Source organism: Myotis brandtii, unplaced genomic scaffold, assembly GCF_000412655.1.
Source record: "Myotis brandtii unplaced genomic scaffold, ASM41265v1 scaffold1038, whole genome shotgun sequence".
Lineage (NCBI taxonomy): Eukaryota > Metazoa > Chordata > Mammalia > Chiroptera > Vespertilionidae > Myotis > Myotis brandtii.
This window is the reverse complement of record NW_005353490.1, coordinates 540,842-558,279: the sequence shown is the minus strand read 5'-3', so window position 1 is coordinate 558,279 and position 17,438 is coordinate 540,842. Positions and strand designations below refer to the sequence as shown.

The following is a 17,438-nucleotide window of genomic DNA, read 5'->3' as shown; positions in this document are numbered from 1 at the left end:
GCATGGCATGACCTTACATTTTGAAAGGACAACTCTAGCCACTGTGTGGAGAACAGATTGTTGGGGGCAAGGGTGGAAGCAGGCAGTCCAGTTATAAGACTACAGCAGTAGTGTAGGGGGAGAGGAAGATGACTCAGATTGGGGTGGTAGCGGCGGAGGTGTGGGGATAGGGAGATTCTGGACATATTTTGAAGGTAGAATTGACAGGATTTCCTGGTGAATTGGAAGTAGGGTGTGGGAGACACAGGGGAGTCATGGATTACACCAAGATTTTTGGTCTGAGGATTTGATTGCTGTGGTTGGGTGTGGTCAGGTGGTGAGATTATGGTTGAATTTTAAAAATGTTACTATAATATTGCTCTTTCCACCAATAAAAATGGGCACTTTAGTGAATAAATACTAACAAACTTTACAACTTGAGACAAGTTATTAGTCTGAGGACCTGTTCCATGGAATTGCAGGACTAGAGAAGTGAGACTGTCATTTCTGGGCAACAAGAGGGAACTGGCTGGCAGGCCGGTTGGTGTTGTGCCAGGAGAGTCTTATGTCCAGCGCAGCTTTGCTCACAGGGGACGGAAGGATGAGGTGAGCAGGTGAGCGAGCGCAGGTTCTCCTGACCCGTGTGGGCTCTGGGCTCTCTGCTTGCCCTGTCTTACCATGGGTGAGCCCCTACATTAACATTGAGCTTTGGATCTGTCCTCTCTCTCTCTCTGGACTTTGAGATCTTTGATGGCAAGAACTAAGTATTTTTAAATATTTTAAATTGTGATAAAATAGACAACATAAAAATGATCATTTTAACCATTTTTAAGTGCACAGAAGAACTGAGTCTCAATCACAGCTGTGTCCTCAGTGCCCTGCACATAGGCACTCAGTAGTCTGGAGTGCATGGACAGAGGAATGCCTGGGGAGCGGGGAGGAAGGAGAAGGGCCTCTGCTTGTGCACATGAGCTCATGCACCTTGTTGTCTGGCAACTACCTGTTAGGCGAGGACAGGAGGGCAGGAAGGTGGCTCTACCCAGGGTCTCCAGATCTCTGCCACACTGCTGTTTGTATCCGAGCTCCGGGAAATGTTATCACCTTTCTTTCTCCTCCCACTTGCACTTTTTAAAATATATATATTTTATTGATTTTTTACAGAGAGGAAGGGAGAGGGATAGAGAGTTAGAAACATTGATGAGAGAGAAACATCGATCAGCTGCCTCCTGCACACCTGCTACTGAGGATGTGCCCGCAACCAAGGTACATGCCCTTGACTGGAATCGAACCTGGGACCCTTCAATCCGCAGGCCAACACTCTATCCACTGAGCCAAACCAGTTAGGGCCCACTTGCGCTTTATGATGGTTAGTTTTGTGTGTCAACTTGGCTGAGTCATGGTACCCAGATAGTGGGTCAAATATTATTCTGAATGTTTCTGTGAGGATGCTTTGGCATGAGAGTAACATTTAAATTGGTGAATTGTGAGTAAAGCAGATTGCCCTGAGTAACAGGGGTGGGCCTCATCTAATCAGTGGAAGGCCTGAATAGAACAAAACATTGATGTCCTCTGAGCAAGAGCAAGAAGGAGCTGAGCAAACAGCCTTCAGATTTGAACTGCATCATCAGCTCTTCCTCAGGTTTCCAGACTGGCAGGCTTTTTGGACCTGCAGATTTTGAACTTGCCAGCCTCCATAATCACATGAACAAATTCCTTAAGATAAATGTCCCCCTCTTTATCTATACATGCTATTCTCTTTCTCTAGAGAACCTGACCAACACACACACACACACACACACACACACACACACACACACACACACATTCTCTCTCTCTCACTTTCACCTATATACATGCTGCTCTGCAGGTTTAGGACACAAGTATGTACGAAGAGACTTAATAAACCAAATTCTTCTCAAATAAAAGTCTGGGTGTTTGTGACGAATGCAGGGCATAGCCCAGTGCTCCCTGACCACAGATATGTGATATGACTTTAGGAATTTTCGGCGTGTTTGTGAGCATTGAACTGCCTCACACATGTTTCAGAAAGATACTCATGAGGAGAGTAGCACCCCCCACCCATTTCAAAAAGCCTGTTTTTTAAGCGGAGGCTGAACACCTGTATTTTGGGGAGACTCTCATAGTGACCTCCTTGTTTTGTTCCCTTATGTCTCTCTTGCCCTCCTTCCTGGTGGTTTAAAAATGTGTTTAGAATTTCAGGGAGCTCAAACGCTGAAGATACTGGGTTTGGATACAGTAAAAGTGGTTTTGGGTAAGTAGTTTATTTTTAGATGCTCAAATTGAGATAATATAAATCATCCTTCTGTATTAATTGAAATGGAATCAAGCAACCTGAGAGGGAAAAACCACAGCCAGCAATGTTCAGAAAGGCTGGACTGTCCTAGCTGTCCATCTGCAGCTTAGGGCGCCGCTCTGCAGAATGGTCTTCCACATCCTCAGGGCCCCACCGGTTGTCTGCCTGAGGAATGGATCAGCTGCATCTCGCCCCGCTCACCTCTGTGGGATGACGGTCCCGTTTCGCTGCCAGGGCTCGGAGAAGCAAAGGCAAACTACAGTCACGTCTAATGGGGCTACTCTCCTGCTGCAGAAACTGCCTGTCTGGGAGGGGCATTCCCATCACACGCTGGCCACAGTGAGTAATGCGGAAAGCTGCCATTAGGGCCTCCATGAGTCAGGTTATCAGGGGAGTGGTGAGGACCAGGTCTGGACTCTGAGTCAGGCTAAGGAAGTAGCGGCTGGCGCTGTGAGTCTTATCTCCTGGAGGCCTGGGGTGGCTTAGGGTTCTCTGTTGGCAGGATGGGGCAGACACCTTTTCAGGGAATCTAAAGGTTACACGGTCGGTACTGATTTGGAGGTGCTGCTCTGTGGTGGCCTGGACGACTGCCCTGCAAAGCTTGCTAGCGCATCTTCTGCTGGAATTTCTCCTAAGAGGGATCTCAGGTCCCTTAGACACATCTCCAACTCTCCCATTTTTCAGACCAGGAGACTGAGGCCTGGGAAGGTTTCTAAAGTTATTCTAGTGCTTTAACAACAGGATGGTCAGGGTCAGAGTGATACCCACTACATGAGAGCCTTCATTTATCAGTGGTTTGAAAATACTAAACCAGTGGGATAAATCAGCTTTCCTGCCCCTCAACTTCCCCTTTTGTATAAAGTATCATTTACTGTATTCTAAGCATCACTGTTTTAATTACTGCACATCCATTAGGCCATTTAATCCTCATTAATCCAATGAGATAGGTACTATTGTCACCCTCATTTTAAAGACGAGAAACTGAGGCACAGAGAGGTTAAGTCATGTATAATAATAAAAGCATAATATGCTAATTAGACTGGACAGCCAACGACCTTCCGGACGTCCTCTGGATGGCCTTCCAGACGACCTTCCGGACAAAGCTGAGGCAGCCGCCGCGGCTGCGAGGCCGAGCCCCTAGCATGAATTCGTGCATCAGGCCTCTAATATGGCTGATAAGTGGCAGAGCAGTGATATGAACCCAGGCAGTCAGGCTCTAGAATTCTTGCTCTTAACCACTTGTGCTGGGTGTGTTCTGATGCTCTGGCCGACAACTGATTGTTGTAAAAGCTTCATGAAAGTAGCCTTAAAATTCAGTCATGTGGTGTAGGACAAAAGACTTGGTTTAAAAATAATTTTTTTTTCAAGGCAAAATAAATAAAATGAGGGAGAGGGGAACCTACAGTTTAGAAGACATCTAAGAGACATATCAACCAATTACAATCCCAACTTTATTTGGGTGCTGTTTCAAATAAACTAATTGTAAAAAATAAGGAAGAACAAAAGACAATTGGGGAAATATGAACTCTAATTGGATGTTTTGATATTAAAGGATTACTGTAGGTATAATTATAATAAATGGCTTTGTCCAAAAAAATTGGTCTTTACTTTTTAGAGATAGATGCTAAATATTTAAAGACAATACTAGAGGCCCAGTGCATGGATTTATGCACTGGTGGGGTTCCTCGTCCTGGCCTGTGCCCTCTTGCAATCTGGGATCCCTTGGGGGATGTTGGAGAGCTGGTTTCAGCCCAACCCCTGCAGGCCAGGCCGAGGGACCCTACCAATGCACGAATCTGTGCACCGGGCCTCTAGTATGCATATAAGATCTTTGGTTAACCTCTTCCTGACCTCCCCTCTCCCCCCTTCCCTCTGAGATTCAGTCTGTTCCATGTTTCCATGCCTGTGTTGAATATCTGCCCCCTGGTGGTCAGTGGGTGTCATAGCTACTGGTCAAATGGTCGAATGGTCACTTAGGTTTTCATATATATAGATGCTGTCTAGGATTTGCTTCAAAACAATCAGAAAATGGTGAATGAGTCTGGTATAGGTGGAATAAGATCATCCATATTTAATAACTGTTGAAACTAGGTGATGTTGCATTCCAGTTTATTATACTCTATACTTTTGTTTGGAACTTTCCATTATAAAAAGATTTAGAAAATCACCCAGAATAAATTTTTGTTTTATTCTCTCAGAAATGTCACAAGCACCATGGACCTACTTCACAGGACTAGTGGGAAGAACAACAGTCCATAGTGAGAGAGTTGTGGAACACTGCTTAGAAGATTCACCTTCAAAGGCTGTCATTTATTTGAGGGTGACCCCTGGTGCTTTTTCCACATGGCAGATATTCAGTACATTCCTCTAGACTGCATGAATGCATGAGCATATGAATGAATGAATGTTGTCTATAGTGAGTTGGAGAACCATTCTGTCACAAGATCAGCAACCCTATATAATAAAGAGCTAATATGTTAATTAGACCAAATAGCTGACCAACCGTCCGGATGACCTTCCCAATGAAGCTGTGGCTGTGAGGGGCTGTGAGGGCCAAGCCCCTTGCACGAATTTCATGCGTCGGGCCTCTAGTAGAATATAATTTTCAGACCAAATATAATAAAATGATTCTGTATTTTCCCATTTAACCAAATACTGCATTTAAAGGCAGCTTTCTCTACCACAATCATAACAAGGACCAAAATACTCCTACACTGTTCCTCTTTACCCTGGTGGACCAATGTACAGGAACAAATTTACTAACACGGAATCTTTACTCAGGTGCTGTGTCCCCACCACTGAGTTCCAATGCCATTGATTTTTGCTTGCCTAGCCCAGGATCCATCCCAATTCTTTTGATTACCTAGCTCTGAGTTCCCTCTGTGGAAACATCATTTCTGTACTCTCCTGTCTCCAGGATTGCCTATAGCCTACACCTGCCAATCAGCATAGCAATCCTATGATTGTAGTGATATGTTTAGGGATGGGCATTTGACTCAAGCCAAGTCAACAGGCCCAGTCAAAACTAGTCCTGGGCCGTTGCATGAATGACTGGAAAAGAGGCATACAATTGCCTTTGGACTTGAAGTTGTGAAGGGCCATACCTACATGAAGGGGAGCCTATATGATCAAGCAGAGTGGAGAAGTATCAGATTCTAACATTATTTGAACCCCTGGATCTGGCTGTACCTGATGTCATATACAGTGCACTGCATGGGGCTTGCTAAAACAGATTCTGAAATATTACCATCACAGTCTAATAGTAGCAAATCACACAGGGAATGAAGATTCTATTTTAAGCCTAGTGTTGCTTGCTAAGCGGAAAAGAAGAGCTATTAACTTTTATATTCCTGTACTGGATTAGAAACTACTATAGATGTAGACACAGAGTAGGAACTTATGTCAGTTCTAGTGGTTGGGTAAAGCATTAACAGAGATTAGATTTTTATTATTCCATGCATTCTTTCTGAGAGCTGAGAGAAACCAGGTGACTAGACAAACTTTTGTGCAGGTGAAACCCATGGATACTTGAGAACGTCTTGCCGATATATGTGGTAAGGTGACGTCACCTGAGTGCTCCGCTGCCCTATGTATGCTTGGTGGTAGCATCAGACAGTTTCAGATTGTGGTAATGAGTAACTGTGGGCTCTCCCAAGCTTCAGACACAGGATGAGTTCACATTTTATCCTTCGACCTGTAACTGCCCCAGCTAGAGCTTCTGAATGGAATGATAGAAGTCTACCTTAGATACTGTGTATGCTCAATAGCAATTCAACATTTAGTGAAGCAAAACCTCCGGGTCTGGCATTGTAGATCAGGGATGACGACAATGTGTCTCCTTGTATAAGGATGAGAATATTTATCATTGTACTTTGGGCAAGTCACCTAACATTTCTGTTTAATTTCCTCACCTGTAAAATGAGAGTAATAATAGTACCTACCTTATAGGATTGTTGTGAGTTAACATTTAAGCACCTGGAATAGAGATGGGCACTTTGTAAATGTTAGCTGTCATTATTATTGAAAATTAATAATTTTCTGCCTCAGATAAACATTCCTTTAGAACCTGGGTATCTGAAATAAAATAAAGTCAGAAATATGAGGATTTATGAATTGTGAAAAGCTCTATGAGAGTGTGCCACACTTCTCAGATATCAGTACTCTGAAGTCATGGTTATTAGTTTTCTGAGGTACTGAGTCAATTGGAAAGCTGGATTGAAAGGTTCTCAGCAGGGGATGAAAGCATGTGTTTTTAAAAAAATTTTTTTTTTTTAGGGTTCTGCTCGGTGGCTAGTCACAGCTAACTAAAATCTGTAACCATACCTACCCAGACAGTGGTTTCTGTAAATCTCAATCGCTAAGCTGACAGGGGTGTGAGAGAGTTCTTTAAAATATCCAAGTTTCATGGGAAATGGTAGCAATTCAAGACCTGGATCCAAGTTTAATCTGTGTCTCAAGGAGATGATGAGGGTAATGATAACAATCAACCACTAGTTTTTAAGAAATGAAATATTTTTATTTAAATACATAGAACGCTGTTATTATAACTTCCTTTCTTTTCTTTCCCTCCCTCCCTGCCTGGATGTTTTCCCTTCCCCTTTCCTCTCTCTGTCTTTGCCACAAGAACTATACGTTCCTCTCCTCAGAAGCACTTTTAGCAGTTGGCAGATCCTTCAATTCCCTTTTCTGTATATTTACACACAGATGCAATTAGAAATTGTTTTGTAGATAGATTTAAAATTATTTTTATATAAACAGGATATTTTGAGTTGCTGCCTACATTATTTCTTCTCACTTAAAATGTCTTTTCTCTCCATTTCAATACATATAGATCCATCTCTTTCTTTTGAATTGCTGCTTATTACAGCATTATATGGGTGCACCATAGTTTTATTTATCCATTCACCGCTTGTTGAAATTTGGGTTGCTTTCCATTTTCTGCTCTTACAAACAATCCTCCCATAGCCCTCTTTGGGCACATGCAGTTTCTGTGCCATAAAGTACATTTAAAAATAACTTGCCCAAACTGGATTTAGATTTAAATTGCAGAATACATTTTCATTCCACTCTAAAAGTTTCTAGTCCCTGTGGGCCTTGTTTGATTTTTTTGGATAGCCACATTTTATTGCTGGTTGAGAGCATTTCCTATCTTTTCAACAAAAATTGGCCAGATAATGGTGATGGCCACAAAAAAGGTGAAATGTCCATCTCAGTAAGACATTCCCTACGTAAGAGTCATCTACAAGTGTCATAATGAGAGTGGCAACCAAAACATTTCTTGAAATCTTCAGGATTGCAGAGGTAATCGCCTTCAGCTGTGTAGCCTGGCAACATTTTGTACCATTACAAAATCTCTTTCATAAACACCAGTCCCCTCCGTTTTTGGTTAAATTGTATGTTGGGTACAGTTTGCTGGCAAGTCTGCAGTGGGATGCCCGTCTCCACAAGGTGCTCATCACCAGTATTTGTGGTTAGCATTCGGCACAGCCTGTACCCTTCACTATCTCTGTTTAATAAAACACTTGTTTTCAAAAGCATGAGGCCCAGATCTGTTGAGTCTGATGTGATGTTATCTTTCAGCTGCACAAGCTCTACCACAAGCATTTGGAAAGTTTGTTATCTGACACAGATCTGTCGGGACCTCTTCTACTGTCAACCCACCACAAACCAATAAGCTAAGGTTAATTCGAAGATTGACTATTTAGTGACTAGATACTCTGAGATAGTGCTATTAAAAATCGCTACTCTGTGAACTCTTTTTTACTGGTATAGAATGAAATAAGGTGTTTGTTCCAGAATGTAAATCAGCACACTATTTCATTCACCGAGAAAGTCTTGCTGTGAAAAAAATGTCGACTGAGCTTCGAGATATAGTTGATTTGCATTCTGGTGCAAGCTCTTTAACGTGTACACTTGTTTGTGAACCACATTTGAGTAGCACCATCTAAGGTGCTTTATGAAGTTGAATACATGAAAGAAAGATGTACCTACAATGGATTACTAAAAAATGGCTTTTCAGGGTGGAGGTGGCAGAATGCAGAGAAGGATGGTGAATAAAATATTCTCTTTCAGTGGGGGAATGTTCCTTCCCTGCTTTTGAGCTGCCACAAGGAGAGATGGTTATTTAAGGCCCAAATAGCCTACTGAGTTACTGTCATTCCCTATCTAACTCATTTCCCCATCTTACTTTTTGCCCTTCTTCCTGTTAACTCTGGCATGGGATTTAAAGAAAGGAAAGCATTATATGGAAGGCTCATTGTATGGTCTATGTTTTACACACAATTAAATACAATTCTCACAAGTGGGTGAGGAAGTATTATTGTCCACTTTGTAAATGCTCAGAGGTTCAGTTAACTTGACCCAGGTCTCATCTATATATATAAAAGCCTAAGCGACCAAATGACCAGTTGACTGATTGACTGGTCACTATGACGAACACTGACCACCAGGGGGCAGACGGTCAGTGCAGGAGCTGCAGTGGGAGTGCCACTGAGCTGACCCACGGGTGCCAGATGTCAGGCTCACAGCTGGTGAGTGCAGCTGTGGTGGAGAGAGCCTCTCCTGCCTCCGAGACAGAGCTACTGAGCAGTAAGGGGCGCCAGCAGGCGTAGCAGGGCTGGGATGAGCAGGAGAGGTGTGGTGCCTGGGCTTGGGCTCCTCCTCGGCCGCCTGCCACTTCATGCACCACTACATCCCTCAGGGGATGTCGGACAGCCTGCAGGGATTGGACTGAAACCAGCATTCCGACATCCCTCAAGAGGTCCTGGATTGCGAGAGGGCACAGACTGTATTTAATTAAGTGGAAGATTTGAGATTGGAACCTAGGTCTCTGGGTAGTTTGTTCTTTTATTGTCACATCCAAGGAGGGAGCTAACAGAATCCAGGACCCAGGATAGAACTTTAAAAATGCACACTGACACACTAATGTTCCTATTTGGAACTTTGAGGCTCGGTTAGTTTCATAGTCTGCCTTCTCTAATTGACACAGTCCTGATAATTGCCCACTTCTCTGTATTTGTGTCACATACTTGTATATCCCTGTAGGTTATGAATGCCTCATCTTATCTTTGTATCCCACACAATAGTGTATGGGACTTTGAAAGCATTACACGTAATAGGTTAGCACATTAATTATATTAGTCTGTAAACTTCTTATGTGCCTAAGATAAATATTAAATAAATGAGACTGAATGAGACTCAAACACTTAAATTTTCAGATGTTGTGGTATGAAATCTACTGAGCATGCGTGTCATCCAATAGAGCAGTGCACAGTGAGGAGAAAGGCATTAGGAGCCTGCATCAGTAAAATTTGGGGGAGGGGTGTCCAGTGACCAGGGGCATGCTAGGACATCCCCACTGAAGTACAAGCCACATTAGTGCATTGCATCTCACTATGAAGGTGGCAGCACAGTGCTTAATAGGCCTCTTTGGTTCTGAAGGCAGCATATTTCACACCTGTGAATACTGCTCTCTGCTCTACACTGGGTGACATGAAAGGCTGCCAGTTTTGAGTGAGGCCCAGAGCAGGAAAGGGGTCTATGGCAGGTCCAAATTGTAGTAGAAGCAGGCCTGCCACTTGGTCATCTAACCTAGTAAACGCTATGATTTTAGAATTATTGGTGGTGAGGAAAATGTGGAAAAAATTAAGGCAAACTCTTGGATTTTTTGGGTTCATTTTATTGAATAACTAAATGTACAAAAACCACATAGAGCACATCACTAAAGAAAATATTTTCTTTTTCAAATATATAACAGATTCTTCACCCCCCAGTTATTTCTGTAACAATTTTATCTTTTTATTATTAAAACTAAGCATACATACTTTAATACAGTTCATCTTTTCTCCAATTAAAGACTATAATTATGATTAACTTTAGCAACCAAAGTCTAAAGATTTAAACTTTATATGGAGAAAAACGCCATGTCAAGTCCTTCATACCTGATTTGGTGCTGAGGTTGAACTTGTGTATTGGTCTGTTCTAGAATCCAGAGGCCACTCCAAGCCTTAAAACAAAGTGAAACCCTTAGGCTGGCCTTGGTTGCTGGAGAAACCTCTGGATGGGGGATGACTGGTTTTGCTCTGCATAGAACAGCTCTTCCTCAGGCTAAGAACTGTTCTCTGGGAACCGTGAATTGAGGTATATACTGTATTCAGGTATTTGTTTGGGGTGGCAGGTGGGGAGGGCCTTGTTTATGTCATATTTCTATTGGTAATCACTTCTCCATAAAAATAAAGAGGAAATAGGTAGCTCCAAGTCATTGATAATACCAATATTTTCCCACAGTTATCCCTCGCTCAGTGATACGAAGACCAATGAAAAAGAACACAAGTAGTAAAAGTGACGGGTAACTGATAGTGGCAGAAGCTGGGATTTGACTTTTGTGAAGGTCTCCCGGGCTTGATTTATTCTAAGCAGCCTGTAGAGAGCTAGAATTTGAACACACTGTTTTGGATCTATCCTTTTACTTTTCTCCACTGTCCACTGACTTTAATTTTTACATTAAAAAATAGGGTGAGGGAAAAAAATCTCCGTATCTGTCACAAAATCACTATAAAACCTAAGGTCATACCCAAACTTCCCAATGAAATGTCCATTATGAATTCAAAATTAAATAATAAATAATGGGTAACTAATGAGTTGTGTTTTTTTTTAAGGTAGCAAAAATATGTGACCTCAGTGATTTCTTAGCATAATGCTGATCTGTCAAATGTGGGTAAAATTCCATTCAGAGGGAAGGTTTAGAATCCTATATAAAAATATAACATGCATTAAAACAGAGAATTCTTAAATATAAAAAATTCAAGTAACCATATCCTTATTGATATTAATATATCACAAATAAAATTATTATGAACATTTTAGCATAAAATGCAGTTCATTTCTAGTTAACACACTGAAATAATTGACACTCAAATTCTAACTACTATAGCATATGATGAAATTCCAGTAAAAAAAAGAATGTTCAGAACTGTCAGAGTAACTAGCTATTAGAAAAATCAGATTTATGACCCCTTCTGAAATTTTTAAAGCTACACAGGTTTACATCAAATTACTCATAGTGAGGAAGAACAATGTACTGTATTGAAAACTGAGACCTTGTCTAGGGGGTCTTCTTAACTTGTCTCTGGACAACTTTAAAAGCCTAAAGTTCTGTACCATATGCTGTTCTCAGGGTCAGTACCATGAGATGTCTTGTAAAAAGATCTTTCGGTATTCCTGATAACAAAAGCACCTTGGAATGGATCCAAGATTGACATGTGTTATAAATTCTGCTTTATAGTAAGATACATTTAAAGTGTAATTGAACATATTTACCATAAAGAGTACCTATGTAAACAATAAAAGTATTCCTTTGAAGTGAAAAATCTGCTGCTGCTGAAGAAGTGCTCAGTTCCTACTACCATAGCTTAACATGGCTGATTTGATATCATTTCCTTAGTCCAGAAGAATTTTCTTGATCTTTTAACTTACAATAACGACCTGGCACTAGTCTAGGTATATAAAAACGTAATTGTCACAAGTCACACCAAAACATGAGAACTAACACAAATTTCTGCATGTCTTCAAAAACTGTCTTTGGATAACAACTATAATGCTTAATGCTGAAGAGGATCCAAAGAAGCACTCTAAATGATAGACAGTATTTAATGATGGTAAATAAGAATTACTTTTAAAAAATTTTAAGTTAAACATAACGTGAAATTATTTCATGAAATATAGTCTCATTCTATGCTCTCCTGACAATATTCCCAACAAAAAGCTTCCAGTCTATTTGCTGTTTCTTGGTTGATGAGACATTCCTCCTTTAATTCCCTGATTGTCTTCCCCAATGATTTTTGGAAACGTTTTTCTCGGTCTAAAACATTCCGCAGACTTTTCTTGGTATCCTCTAGCTCGCTGATCACATGATCTAATTTATACTTAAGTTTCTTTGGACTGTCCATTACACTGTAGCTATGTTCCTAAAAACATAAATACCAAGTTAGTAAAATGAACAGACAAGTAATTAGCCAAAAGCTTATAACTAGGCCTCAGCTGTTTCTCCAGTTACTGTGCTTAGAGAAGACCTTTAAGTTGGTGATAGTAAGTTGGTGTCAGTAAGTTGGTGAACATACGAAGAGGATAAGGGAGTAAGCAATATTTCAGGTGCCTAGAGCCTCTTTCTTTTGTTGAAGGCTAGACAGACAAGAAGAGAGCAGAATGCTATCGATGGGATGCACTTCTCATTCAAAGTAGGTACCTGCTTATGAGCACCATGAAACCCACAATGACTATAAGGCTTTCATTCCCTAAGTGTGGGGCTTCTAAGTTTAAGTTTTAACAATAAAAAAAACACCTTATATTGTTAAATTTGTTACTGAGTTACTTTAGTTTGATGAACAGTTGACTTTATAAAGGAAGTCAGGAAAGGAGCACTGACTGAAGCAGGCCCTCAGGCTGGGTATTATGGGTTTAAAGAGGACTCGGGCCTTCGATTTTTAAAGAGATAATTTAAGTTCTCTCAATATTTATTATGACTATGCGTACGTTTGCTGGTATACTTTTTTCATTTGAAAATATGAAAGATAACACTGACATTTATAAAGGCACTATAAAACATTTTGAAAAGCTTTTATTTAATATTAAAATTAGTGAAGAGAACTTTTGCTTCCAACCAAAATGAAATAAGAGACTGGAATGACACCTATCTTAAAAAACCAATACAAGGCCCAAGATATAAAGTTTTGACTGATCAATTAAAGTGATAACTGTCTAGTCAGGCTGGTCAGCAATAAAAGTGAACAGAAACAAATGATCAGAAATGAGATGATATTACTACACATTTTATAGATATTAAAAGGATAATAAGGAAGTATTATGAACAATTTTAAGCTAATAGGCAATGACAACTGAGATGAAATGAACAAACCCCTTGGAAAATACAAGCTAGCAAAAGTCTCTTCCACAAAGAAAACTTCAGACTTAGACAGCTTTGCTGGAGAATTCTACCAAATATTTATGGGAAAAATAATTCCAATTCTATACAAATTCTTCCAGAAAATAAAAAAGAGGCAATATTTTTTAACTCATTGAGTTCAGCATTATTCTGATAATGACAAAAAGATTGAAACAAAAGAATTAACAGGCCAATATCATTCTTGAACATACAAGAAAGTATTCTAAACAAAATCTTAACATCGAACCCAATAATATATGAAAGAAATAACGCATCATTAAGAAGTAGGGTTTATTCCAGGAATGGAAGGATGGTTTAACATTCAAAAATCAACTGATGTAACTAATCATATTAACAAAGTAAAAAAAAGAAAAATATGATCTCTCAATAGATACAAAAAAATCATTTGACAAAATTAGCATTCTTTTCTGATAAAAATTCTCAGCAAACTAGGAATAAAAAAACACTTCCTCAGTCTGATAAAGGGCATTTACAAAAAGCTGTAGTTAACATTATATTTAATATCATATTAATGTCTTCAATGGTGAAAGACAGAATGTTTTCTTCTTAACTCAGGAGCAAGGCATGGAGCCCTGACCAGGTAGCTCAGTTGGTTAGAGCATCATCCCTATACGCCAAGGTTATGGGTTCAATCCCCAGTCAGGTGCATACAAGATTCAACCAATGAATGCATAAATAAGTGGAACAACAAAATGATGTTTTTGCCTCTCTTTCTCTCCCTTCCTCTATCTCTTTCTCTCTCAAATCAATAAATAAATTTAAAAAAAAATCAGGAGCAAGGATGAAGATTAGTTCTTAGTAATTCTATTTGGTATAGCTCTGAATGTTCAAGGCAGGGCAAGAGAAAGAAATCAGTTATTCATATTGAAAAGAATCAAAACTATTTTTAATGACAGGTGACATGATGTAGAAAATCTGATAGCTTCTACAAAAAGCTTTGGTAATTAATATGTAAGTTTAGCAAGTTTTCCAGATATAAGATCAATATAAAAAAATCAATTCTATTTAAAACAGTATCATTTACACAAATGAAGTGAAAGACCTGTCCACTGAAAACTATAAAACATCACTGAGAGAAGTTAAAGGCCTCGATATATGAAGAGCTATAATGAGTTGGGGTTAAAAGACGTAAAAGAGACTTATTAAGATTGCAATTCTTAAAAAGAAAAAAAAAAGATGGCAATTCTTTCCAAATGAATCTATAGATTCGACATAATCCCAGTCGAAATTCTAGCTGGCTTTTTTTGTGGATGTTTTACAAAGTGAATCTAAAATTCATATAAAAATGCAAAGGACCCAGAATATTCAAAACAACTTTGAAAAAGAACAAAGATGGAAGACTACCAACTTTGATTTAAAGAATTATTAAAAAGCTATAGTAATCAAGATAGTAAAACAGATCTGAATTTCAGGCCTGGTTCTAACATGATCAGACAATGGAATGTATAAATAAGTGCAAGCTTGACTACTCTGTATGTGCATGACTATACTTTAAAACCTAAAGACATAACTATTTTTTAAATTACATGTTTCCATATAAAAATATAGTATCTAAAGGGAGGAACTGCATTTTCTTGGTTGAAATATCCTTGTGAAAGCATTCTTTTAACTAAATATGTAAACAAAGGCTTAACTACCTTTAATTTGTTATTGTATTATGATGGCTCTGGGAAGCAGTTTATTTTTGGATATTACAGATTAAAAAGAAAAATCTCAAACATCTAAACCCCTAGGTTTTTTTAATAAGATTTTGAAAGGTTTAATGGAAAGGAAAAATTCATCTTAAAAATATCAACATTAGCTCAGTAAGTAATTTTACTTACAAAAATGAACTGGGATCGAAATTCTTCGATACACGTGGAAGCACCAAGCTTGTGATTGTGGTTTGTGACTGGAAGGGTTTTGAGGATAAAGTTTTTTCTACAAGGAAGTTGTTCTCTTTTCCCCTGTTAAAAATTGTTAATAAAAATTATTATAGATACTTCCGTCCTTTTAAAAATTTTATTCCTTCCTAACTTTGTAAAATTAATACATTTCCTTTAATGAAAACAGCTTTTAAAAGTCAGTAAAATTTAAATTCCACTGAAATTACTTTAAAGGAACTTTTCCAAAATTACTCTAAAGTTCATTTAGAAGCAGAAATTTTCCTAAAAAAGAAGAGTAATAATGAGAAAAGATATGTCCTCCAGGTATTAAGAAAATTTTACACAGAAATAATAGTAAAAGCGGTTTGCTACTCTCTTGGACAAAAAAAATCTCGAAATAGTTCAAGTGTAGTTTTTTATTCTAAAAGCCTTTAGAATAAAAAAATTGAATTATGAATAAATGGAGAAAAGCTATAAATAATGTCAAAATAAAATAAGAAAAGTTATATCCTTATACATAATAAAACATGATGAAAGTCTATGTATTAAAAATTTATGTAAAGATTAAAAACTATGAGGATCTATAAAAAATATAGGGAATCCTATCTAATAAAGAGGTGACATGCAAATTGACCATCACTCCAACACACAAGATGGCCACCCCCATGTGGACACAAGATGGCCGGCAGGGGAGGGCAGTTGTGGGCGATCAGGCCTGCAGGGGAAGGCAGTTGGAGGGGACCAGGCCTGCAGGGGAGGCCAGTTGGGGGCGACCAGGCCTGCAGGGAGGGCAGTTGGGAGCGACCAGGCCTGCAGGGGAGGGCAGTTAGGGGCGACCAGGCCAGCAGGGGAGGACAGTTAGGCATCGATCAGGCTGGCAGGGGAGTGGTTAAGGGGTGATCAGGCTGGCAGGCAGAAGCAGTTGGGGCAATCAGGCAGGCAGGCAAGCAGTTGGGAGCCAGCAGTCCTGGATTGTGAGAGGGATGTCCTACTGCCCGTCACAGTCGGACATCCATCGAGGGGTTCCAGATTGGAGAGGGTGCGGGCTGGGCTGAGGGAAACCCCCCTCCCCCCTGTGCACGAATTTTGTGCACTGGGCCTCTAGTGTTTAGATAATCTTAAGGTGGGAAAGGCTAAAGTCAGACAATATAAGAGAAAATATAGCATTGACTGCTTAACAAAAAAGTCTGAATTTAAAAAAAAAACACCAACCTCATTAATTAAAATTAAAGACAACAAAAAGTAATTGCAACACAGATGGCAGTTAAATGGTTCATATCCTCTCTCTCTCTCTCTCTCTCTCTCTCTCTCTCTCTATATATATATATATATATGACATTACAATATACCTTAAAATATAAAAATAGAAGAGGACCTGAAGATATAACACACACACACACACACAAGAAATATAAATGGCGAATAAATACACAAAAAATGTAGAAACTCACTAATATTCAGAGATGAATTAAAACAGTAAGATGACATTTTTGCCTATTAATTTTAGCAAAGGTTAAAAACACAACTAATCCCAAGGGTTGGGATGGACAGACATGCTTATGCATTGTTAGTAGGGGGATAGATTGATATAAGCTTTGTGGTAGGCCTTGGGAAGAACAGTATCAAAAGCACGTCTTAAAAATGTGGCCTAGCCTATGTGGCTCTTGGTTGGAGCCTTGTCTCTTACACCAGGTGTCCTGTTTGATTCCTGGTCAGGGCACATACCCAGGTTGTGGGTTTGATCACTGAGATGGATATGAGAGGAAACTGATCCATGTTTCTCTCTCTCGTTCTCTCTTGCATCAATTAAAAAAAAAAAAGGATTTCTTAAAAAAATTTTTTTAATGTGTAAAATTTTTGATCCAACAATTTAAAAGAATTTAATGCAAGGAAATAAAGATATGTACAAAGATTCAGCTACAATAATGTTCATTATAGTGCTATTTAAAATAGTGAAAGATGATAATCTACACTAATAAAAGACAAAGATGCTAATTGACTGTACCTTTGTTACGCCCTAAGCCACGCCCACCAGCCAGTCAGAGCGACTATGCAAATTAACCCAACCAAGATGGCGGCCGGCAGCCACGGAGCTGGAGCAAGCAGGAGGCTTGGTTGCCCGGGCGATGGAGGAAGCCAAGCTTCCCACCTGCCTTGAGCCAGCTGTGGCCTCCGCTCAAGGCAACAAAATTTCAATTATAGAAGACAAATAAATCCCAGATACCTGCTTCCAGCCAGCCTCCACTGGGAGTTTGGGTGGCTGGGAGTTGTGGCAAGCCTGCAAACAGCCATCAGCCCCTCACCCAGGCTGGCCAGGCAC

General features: G+C 39.6%; 1 protein-coding gene across 3 annotated transcripts in view; it reads right to left on the bottom strand.

The window, feature by feature from the left end:
• Positions 1 to 9,968: 9,968 nt before the first annotated feature.
• Positions 9,969 to 17,438, bottom strand: part of THAP6 (THAP domain containing 6) — an 11,521-nt gene continuing 4,051 nt past the window's right edge. For all 3 annotated transcript variants that reach the window (XM_014537767.1, XM_005856620.2, XM_014537777.1), the window contains exons 4-5: positions 15,077 to 15,199; positions 9,969 to 12,258 (exon numbers count right to left, since the gene is read on the bottom strand). In XM_014537767.1, coding sequence (XP_014393253.1) covers positions 12,019 to 12,258; positions 15,077 to 15,199 — 363 coding nt within the window. In that variant the 3' untranslated portion in view covers positions 9,969 to 12,018. The remainder of the gene's footprint in view (positions 12,259 to 15,076; positions 15,200 to 17,438) is intronic.